This window comes from Rosa rugosa, chromosome 7 (genome assembly GCF_958449725.1).
Source record: "Rosa rugosa chromosome 7, drRosRugo1.1, whole genome shotgun sequence".
In the NCBI taxonomy this organism is placed as follows: Eukaryota; Viridiplantae; Streptophyta; class Magnoliopsida; order Rosales; family Rosaceae; genus Rosa; species Rosa rugosa.
The window spans coordinates 32,220,868-32,230,894 of NC_084826.1; the positions used below are offsets into that span (position 1 = coordinate 32,220,868).

At 38.9% G+C, this 10,027-nt stretch overlaps 1 protein-coding gene across 1 annotated transcript; it reads right to left on the reverse strand.

The window, feature by feature from the left end:
* Nucleotides 1–3,431: 3,431 nt before the first annotated feature.
* Nucleotides 3,432–9,481, reverse strand: LOC133720352 (NADH dehydrogenase [ubiquinone] iron-sulfur protein 1, mitochondrial). Its single transcript, XM_062146610.1, has 5 exons — nt 8,913–9,481; nt 8,523–8,769; nt 6,379–6,673; nt 4,867–5,241; nt 3,432–4,560 (listed from the first exon to the last, which is right to left on the reverse strand). Exons 1-5 carry the CDS (start codon nt 9,352–9,354, stop codon nt 3,661–3,663), a joined length of 2,259 nt encoding a protein of 752 aa, XP_062002594.1. The 5' UTR covers nt 9,355–9,481; the 3' UTR covers nt 3,432–3,660.
* Between the last annotated feature and the right edge of the window lie 546 nt (nt 9,482–10,027).

A 10,027-nucleotide genomic window follows, 5' to 3' on the forward strand; every position in this document is an offset into this window, starting at 1 on the left:
CTCTCTATATACACACACACACACACACACACACATACATATATATATATATAGTGTGTGTGTGTGTGTGTGTGTGTGTGTGTGTATGTGTGTGTGTGTGTGTATATATATATATATATATATATATATAGAGAGAGAGAGAGAGAGAGAGAGAGAGAGAGAGAGAGGCAGAAAAAATAAAAAAATAAAAAGTGAGGGGTATAATAGTCATTTTAGGACCTGTTGTGTGAAAATTAGAAAGAATAAGGACTAAACTGTTTAATTTTAAAATTTTGGACTAAACTGTTTTTCATGCAAAAGTATGAGGAGTAACGAGTATTTAGTCCAAAAAAAAAAAATGTTTTCATAAGAATGTCACCTCTTCCTCATGGAGCAAATGTTTTGTCTGTCATGTTAGCATTTACTTATGCTACGATCTATTATGCTCTTTAGGTATGCAAACAATGTAACAATCCCAGAGGGAATGAGAGAGAAGGATAATTCATCACTGTTGATATTGAGAAAGGGATGCAATATAGAAAAGTAAGGTTTCATTTTTATACTTTGTTTTCAAGATTTGGAATTGATCTTTCCTTGAATTTGGTTATATTAGTTAACAAGCAATATTTCTTCCCTGTGCATGGGCATATCTTCCTATGTTTCCATGTATTTTATTCTGTCTCATTAAGTTCTCTACATGTTGGTGATTTAATCATTGAATGCCTAACTTAAACGTATCATTCTATATTCTCTGAAATATATGCATTTGTTGAGTTTGTTCTCAGTTGTAACTCTATTTACTTATCTTTATTGCAGGAGGTGCTTTTCGATGTGAAGGTGAATAAAAGTTAGTTCTTTGACCTTACCGCCTTGGTTTAGTAAGTTGTAATATCCATGAACCACATCCTGATAATGTTCCACATTTCTGCAGCTTGGTATCTGCACAGCACTTCATGCTCAGTTCAGAAAGGAACAAAAATGACTTGCACACAACTATCACCAATTCACCATCACAGTGGTATGACATGGATGCCACTTGATTTTGGGTTTGTTAATGTTCTTGTGTATTGTTATTTTCTGTGGAATAAGATTTTGTTAGCATAAGGACCTTAATCTGAGTTTCTTGTTCTTGACTGGATGTGGAGCTCATTTCCCAAACCTTTGTTGTTCAACTAGGTTCAAGCTTTGGTTGGCTTTGAGAAGACCATTAATCACCTGGATGATCATTTCTACAGCAGCTCAAAGGTGACACATGCATTGCTATATCTTCAATAACATGGCAAATTCTCTCTCTCTCTCTCTCTCTCTCTCTCTCTCTCTTTCAATTGGAAGACTACATCATTGACTGACATTACGAGGAGACTTATACGTCGAGGTCGAAGGCAAAGTAGCTGTTCATCCATATAATGCCTGCGCGGATTGATCTTGAGACGGTGTTGGCCACATGATGTTCCTGGTTACAATGCCTGCAGCTAGGCCATACTTGGTGTTGTTGGCTCTCGCTACTCCCTCCTCAATGGTCCTGCAAAATTGCTCAGGGTTATAAGCAAAACTTATGTCCATTTTTAGCTTATCAGATAGGCTAAATGAAACAAAAGGAATCAGGCTTGTGCTTACTTGAACTTCATTAGCTGTTACAGGTCCGAATATGTCATCCTTGGCAATAAGCATATCATCCTGTGCTAGTTGTTATAGCAATTATGAGATGAACATAAAAGAAAACAGAATTCACTTCACTGTGTTAGATTTTTATGTTGAACTCGAAAGTGTACCTTGACATCAGTGAATACTGTTGGCTCAATGTAATAACCCTTCTTCCCCACAGGCTTTCCTCCTGTTAACAAAGTTGCTCCTTCTCTTTTCCCATGCTCAATGTAGGTCAAAATTTTCTCAAACTGCTTTTTATCGACCTGAAATTTTAAGTTAATGTCATGAATGCGAACTTTTACATAGGGAATGTTTTGTACAACGTTAGGAGTTCACAGCTTATTCTGATATATACATCGATCATAAAACTGCAGTTGTTGATGGTTATAAATACTAGAGGACACTGGACACTGATTAAGATCATATACTATCATCAGTTTTTCGCCTGTGTTACCTGGGGTCCTTGATGAACATTAGGATCAAAAGGATCCCCAACAACCCAATCCTTTGCCTTCACTTGCAACTTCTTCACAAGTTCATCATAAATTCCTTCTTGAACAAAGACTCGAGAACTGGTCACACAAATTTCTCCCTGGAAATATGAATAACAAAACAGTTAATTACTGCTACTATTCCAGCCAAGTTATAAATGAAATTCTGTTATAAAAAATGATGAAACAAAGTTATAACCTGACCTTGTTGTAGAGGATTCCCAAGAGAGCAAGGTCAGCAGCCTTGTCGACATCAGCATCATTAAAAATTAAAAGGGGTTGACTTGCCCCCTAGTTCAAGTGAAACTGCTTTTAGATTGCTCTTTGCTGCAGCCTGCATCACTTCCAAGTTGGCTATATTGTACCTAAATTTTGTTGGAAAAAATAAGAAAGAGCACAAGAGAAATGATTGAGGAGCAAGAAGCAGTTCAGAATATGATACAGAGCACTGTTAGTGCATGGTTGCAGGACGGAAGCCTAAGAGTGACACATACAAAATCTTGCTGTTTTTGGTGGCAGAAGCATTTGGCTGTGTACTTGTGTCTGTTTCTTTGGCCTCATTCCCTCAAGCTTCGCAGTCTCCTTGGTCTTCCCCCAAAGAACAGAACGGAGCCCGGCCACAATCAAGACTGATCCTAAAGCACTGAATGACCAATTTCGATTAGACAACAAATTAGTTAGTGCCTTGCAGCGCAAGTAATTTAATCGAAGCCTATCACAAATTCAAACCGACTGTATATACTTACGTTCCCATAATCCCATGCAAAATTTCTCATCAAACAGAGCCCAACTTTGAAATAGAAATAGAAATAGCGAGAAACGGTGTAGAGCAATCCAGGGCAACGGAGGAAGACAAAGAGCAAAGGCATCATTTCAAGAGAGTTCTAAAGTCACAACTGAAGAAGCCATTTAGATCTGTAAACCTGAAAATTGAGTTTGAAGTGAAGATATGGATGGACCTCTCGTGGTTCTAGTCTTTATACCAAGTTTTCCGACTTTTTCTACAAAGCAAAGGCAGTTTTGTTTTGGTTATTCCTTCTGAGTGCTCAAGTATTGGTCTGAAGATGACACGTATTTGGATCAATGGTGCATTGGACCGGTTGTATTGGGGGTGTTGTGGGTTTCGGTCTATGTTTTCCGATCCCGTCTTTCATACCTTTGAAGGGCTCATATTTAGCGTGAAAAACAGACGACACTGGGACATAGATACCACTTGACGTGATTTTTTATTTCTATTTCTTCATCAACTTCGTATACTCCGTTACTAAGACGGCAAGGAGCAGCATGAACTTAGAGATGTTTATCCAACAGCAATTGAATAATGTCAAAGATTATACTGCAATTTGCAACAACCAGTTGTACAGAAAATGCTCTTACATTGCATTACAATGACCAAACCTAAAATAGTTTTATTGGAAGTACTTCCAATGTTCCAGAAGCTCTGGCCAAACAGAGCCTTTACAAAATCCCAGTGAATAACTTTTGACAGTAGGAAACAAGTGAATAACTTTATTACAACAAAAACAAAACAAAAAGTTGCCACTCACTTCTTCAATAGCAACGCACTGCATTGTGCCATTATCTTTGATGCCCTGGTGATGGAATCGGTCATATAGAAATTATCAACAGCAGTACCAAATGGAGTCAAATCCATTTTCTGAGTGGTCTCAGGCTTAATCGAAAATGAAAAAGTAGCTGGCTCTCTCTCGTCTATGTTTAAGATGTTTGGTGCCACGGTCTTTATCCGGGATCGGAGGGTCCCAACTGTATCGTAAGGCAGCTTCACGCCTGCTACCTCAGATAGAGCACGGAGTATCTTCCAGTCGTCCCTGGCATCACCGACGGTTGGAACTGCAGGCAATGTTTGCTGAGAGCACCCTTCAGTATTTACATATGTTCCTTCCTTTTCACTGAACGCTGCTGCAGGGAGGATGACATTAGCCCGATACACACCCCGGTCGCCATGATGCCCTTGATAAACCACAAATGCATCAGATGGAACCTTGTCTAAGTTAACATCATCAGCACCCATCAGGTAAACAAATTTTGCAGACTCAATGCTGTTTTCAGATTCTGGCACAAGTCCAAGGTCAAGTGCTGCAGCCTGGGCGGCTTTGAGAAGCAGTACATTAAATCCATTCCAATCAGGCCTTACAGCATCAGCATATTTGGCAATGGTTTCAAGAGCTGAGAAAATTGCATCCTTGTCTTTTCTCTCAAACAGCCCAGCACCAACAATAATGGCAGGGTTTTTGGCATTTAAGAGGACTGAGGAAAAGGGGTTGCGACGCTCAGCAAGTTCTAGAAGTGTATCGGGGCCTGTTCCAAGATGCTGGTGTTCATAGTTTAAATCAGCTTCAGGACCAACGTACCCAACCTTGGCTTGGTTAGATAACACTGTCTTCCGGATTCTAGCATTTACAATAGCAGCTTCTACTCTTGGCTGGTAATGTAATATGAAAGCATGAGTTCAGCAACAGAAGCATACTTAAAGCACAATATATCCACTCACCACATAAGACCTACTAGGCCACTACCCAATTACCCATTCATCCTCAAATTTTCAGCATGACTTACAAGCATGTAAATAGCAGGTGGAAAATTATTGTACCACAGAAACCATTAAAGTTAGATTGCAGAATAATACCTACTAGGCCACTACCCAATTACCCATTCATCCTCAAATTTTCAGCATGACTTACAAGCATGTAAATAGCAGCTGGAAAATTATTGTACCACAGAATAATACCTGGGTGCCAACCAATAGAAAAGCATCTGCCTTCTCAAGTCCAGCAATGCTACTGTTCATTATATATCCAGATCGAAGATCAGCATCACGATTGGAACCATTTCCTTCACACCACACATTGTTAGACCCCATTTTATTTAAAAAGTCTTTTAGTGCCATCATGGACTCAGCATCAGACAGCTGACCAGCAACCCCAACAATTTCTTCTGGTTTAACGTTATGAGCCATCTCAGCAACAACAGCAAGGGCATCACGCCAGCTCACGGGCTTAAAGCGTCCATCAGCACCACGAATCATAGGGTCATTCAACCTTTGCCTCTTCAAACCGTCATAACAAAATCGAGTCTTGTCTGATATCCATTCCTCATTTATGTCCTACAACAGGTGGTAACCGAATACGTAAATAAAGGAAAAGTACTTAAAAATGGTATGAACAACCAAAAAATGAAAACCTTATTCTTACACTCATTTAGATTGATTGATTTCATGGCTTGCATGCAAAAATGATGACATCCAGAATTTGAAACTGGAATACCACTAGTGCATCAAAGAAGAAATCACTAAAACAGCAACAAAAAACTAAAGAGTAAAGGCGACATCCAAAAGGGGAGAAATCCTCAAGTCAAAACCCTAATATGAACTCTAAAGCATCCAAACGCAATGTTGTGTCAGCATCCTCAACCCAAAAGTTAGAAGGAGTTTTCAGCAGCTCATATATACATCACCATTCACTTTTTTATGATCAGGTTTTATGCTGCAAATTACTAGCTTCAGACTGACCAATAAGGAAAGATTAAAAAAAAAAATTAAATAAATAAATCAAAGAGGCAGTAGTGCTGAGGTGTCCACATCCACCTCAAGTAATTTTGTTAGAAAACTGGATGTGCAAGATAGACTGGATTCCGTTAAGCAAAGGGGTCGATAATTTTTGTTTAGCATAGATAGTATGCTAATCTTATTTCTCAATGAAAAGGCAACACACATACATAAACCACATATAGGCAAAAGATACCAACAAAAAAAAAACAAAACAAAACAAAACGCCAAATATTTATCTAAACTGGGATGATAGTCTTGATATCAAGTGGCAAGGTAGCTGGAGAAGATAGTTAAAGAGAAGTCATAATATCTTCTCCCTTTTATTATAATAAATAATATAAATAAAACAAGATTCCCTTGGGATTTTAAACATCTTATAAAACATAAAAATACAGCTTGAACAAGATGGAAAATTACGAAACCATGTAAATTTATTTTGTTGTTGAACTTTTTTTTTGTGGCATATAAGCATTTCGTTTAATGCAGCATACATAGAAGATGCAACACAAGAAAAGCACATATGGAACAAGTTGATTTTTATCATGACAGACCCATCACACCATGCTGAAGGCACATAATAATAATAACTCATGTCTAACAAGTTATATTATATCATGATAGACCCAGACAGTGTCCACAAATGCAACAGCAAGCATCTAGGCGTTGAACACCAAAACACGCTAATACACGTACCTCATTTAAGCGTGGAACAATGCGCATGACTTCTGGACCTCTGCTATCAATTCGAATGTTGGATCCAACAGCATCAGTAACATCAATGGTTTCTGTTCCCTTTAATTCCCAATTACGAGCTTTAAATGCAAATGGTTTTGAGGTTAGCGCACCTACAGGACAGATATCTATAACATTTCCTGAAAGTTCACTTGTCATAAGCTTTTCAACGTAAGTCCCAATTTCCTCTCCACTTCCACGGCCTAACATTCCAAGGTCCTGAACCCCAGCAACCTCTGTTGCAAACCTAACACACCTGTTTAACCAAAAAAGTTTTTACATCAGAAGCTTTTTACATAAGCACAGCCTAAGTCAAAGGATGAAATGGTAACTGTCTTCTGATATATCATACTAATATTTACATTCCACTGACAAGTGTTCAAAAGCCAAGAAAAGCATATTTGGAGCAGTGACCCCCTTTCTAAAAAAGTAACAAAAGAAAACAACTCAAAACAAACCCTTGCATAATAGTTAGAATAACTTAGGAGGCATGATAACAAAAAAGGTATTAAAGCTTTTGTTGAGTTGGTAATGCAATTTAATATGGACATGTCCAAATCTTTCTAAACAGCATCTACATGAAAACCCACCAGTTAAAGAGATTCCACTGTTCTAAGTTTAAAAGATAACCTCATCTTAAGCACATACAGAATACAGAATACAAAAGAGAACTTGAATGCACAAAGCCAACTAGATTTTTATGTTGTATAAAAGAGTTTCTGTAGAGTAGCTGGGAAGAATGCATTTTTCAGTCTTCAGAAAATCAGAAATTGCGAAAGTTTCCTTCGACCTGTAAAGCAATCAATCTAAGAAGCACCGGTAGGAGTGCTTCTCAAAAGCTACTTAAAACACAGCAGACACCTCTCAGAGAAACTCACAGAAAAATGTTAAACTAGGATCATATGGTAATTATGCTGCAGAGGGGCAAGAGCCATATCAAACAAAACCTTAACACTCATATTGACAAGAATACGATGGATATAAAGAATTAAGTATCACAAAGTGACAACATATTAACAAATTGCCGTATTGATGAAGTGGAATAACAGAATCATCTTCCTGCACAATCCCCATCAATCTAGCATTATGCGACATGAAGCATCTGCTATCTATCCTAGTAACACAATTAACTTAAAGAAGATGTGAAAGCGGTTCAAAGAGATATCTGTCATATAGATCCAGCAATTGATTCAAAAATATGAACTCTGGGAGCCAACTCATATAAAATAATATACTAGTTCTGACAACATTAGTAGCATATAATATTTCAAGTAATAATAATAGCCGAATAGCATAACCCCATCGATGCATTCATTTCATTTCTGATGCAAGAAGCAAGCAGAAAAGTAATAGACGCAGCTCACTCCTGATGTAGGACAACGAGGTAGTATAAGGTCTTAAGAGGATGAATTTAGGTTGCTGCTCTGTGGGGAATAGAAGTTGTGGTTAAATAACTGGATAGTGGGGAAGAAGAGAATATGTAATTACACCAGAAAGGCTCTAGGAATGGCACCAAGATATCTCACGAAACACTCGAAAGAAGCAAATTGTTTGACAGAAAACTTAAGCAATCTCATTCAATGATTTGAAGCAATTCATTGTGGCCCATAAATAGCAGTACAGATAACACTAGAATCCTAAAAGTCAGTTGTTAATGAATGGCAGCTAATGCCTTAGGAAAAATAACATAAGACAACAGAAACCCAAGAGAACTCTAGAAGACACAAGAAACTCTACATTCTCTTTCAACTCCACATGAACCTTATTAAACCTTTGATGTACAAGGTATAATTTGCAAGCGTAATTAACTAACTGAACTTGGCATGCCAAATCATAACTCAGCACTCAGTGCAATACACCAAGGATTTGCTTACAACTTTTTGAGATCACGTGCATGTAGAGGTCCAAATTAAGTAGCCAATAACAATTTCTTCACTGTTTCAAACAAGGCATGAAGGAAAGTAAATCCCTCAATTTGTAACCAACCAAACGATATAATAAAATGTGCATTAAAGCATATCCACCTTGTCTTCTAACTCACAAGAATTGTAGTGAATACATAAAAACACATGAGGGGAGAATGAGAAGTAAGATTCCACTCTGACCTTGTACATTGAATACAGCGAGTCATGACAGTCTTGACCAAAGGACCAAGATTCTTGTCCACAACTGATCTCTTCATTTCAGTGAATCGGCCACGATCAGATCCGAATGCCATAGACTGATCCTGGAGATCACATTCTCCACCCTGATCACAAATTGGACAATCCAAAGGATGATTCATCAACAGAAACTCCATCACCCCTTCGCGAGCCTTCTTGGCTATTGGAGTGTCAGTCTTAATTTTCATACCTAACAACGAAATTTCATCACAACTTTACTCAAACAAGATAAATTGTAAACATCAAATGCCGAGAGAATCGAAAAATAGAGCCTCATAAAACTAATAGTAATAGAATGCAAGAAGATAAAAGGTGAAAAGAGGAAAGACAAACCAGGCATAGCAGGCATGGCGCAAGAGGCGACGGGCTTGGGTGACTTCTCAACCTCGACGAGGCACATACGGCAATTACCGGCAATGGACAATCTGCTGTGATAGCAGAACCTAGGGATGTCAACACCGGCGACCTCACAGGCTTGCAACACGGACATGCCCTTAGGGATTTTCACAGGGTATCCGTCCACGAACACCTCGATCGCATCGTCCGGGTTCGCGAAGTGGATTCGGGCCCCACCGACCGGGGTCCGGGGCGGGAGGTCGGCGGCGGGGGGCTCGGGCTGGGCGGCCGTGGACTGCTCGGGATTCTTGAGCTCCGGGGTGGATGTGACCATGGTTCTCTGGAAGGAGAAGAAGGGTCCAGGGTTTTGGGAGCCGAGGAGGAGCCGCCTTGCGGCCCTGGGCCTGAGGGCCCTGGAAGCAAGCGATCCCAACCCCATTGGTGTGTCTCTCTCACACTGTGTTTGAAGGTGAAATGAGGGAGTGTGGCGGAGATCTATGACCTTTGCTCTCTCTCTGAGCTACCGACTCAAGCTGTGCTTGCGTTTCAGGTACAAATGGATGGATGGGCCCGATTGGGCACAAGTCACAGGGCTTCGGAACGCAAAATGGTACCGACCCGGTTCTTTTTCCTTTTTTTTTTTCTTTTTTTTTTTTGCGCTAGAGTACAAAATAAAAATGGCCAAGATGAAATATAGGAATTTCTTCTTTAATGTTCTTTATGACCGTTTGGAGATCTCTCATGTTAAAGCATCTCCAACCCACCGTGAAAGTCATTTTCTTCAGCTAAATTTTCTATAAGTCTTTTTGCTAGAGTGGTTGCACTATGGTGGATTGTTTTCTTTTCATGATATTCCTCATATGTATCCGACCATCTCGACATTTCATATCTGAGTACATGTCCAACCATGTGCCTTCCAACTCTAGCATATATTCCTCCTTTATATAGGCCATACTTACTAATGACCATCCTTTGCCTCATTAACCATTTAACGGTCAAATAATTACATATTAATATAGAAAACAGTTAAAATCATAAATAAGATAATGAAGATAATATTGAAAATAGCCCCCACAATAAATAAAGAAATAAAAAAAAATATATTTTAATTT

Bases quoted from the DNA above. Each gene is read 5' to 3' on its own strand.
- LOC133720352 (XM_062146610.1), bottom strand. From the start codon at position 9,354: ATGGGGTTGGGATCGCTTGCTTCCAGGGCCCTCAGGCCCAGGGCCGCA. The intron at 6,674-8,522 runs GTCAGAGTGGAA...TTGGTTAAACAG, and splicing joins CGCTGTATTCAATGTACAAG to GTGTGTTAGGTTTGCAACAG. The intron at 4,561-4,866 runs GTATTATTCTGT...TTACATTACCAG, and splicing joins TTCTATTGGTTGGCACCCAG to CCAAGAGTAGAAGCTGCTAT.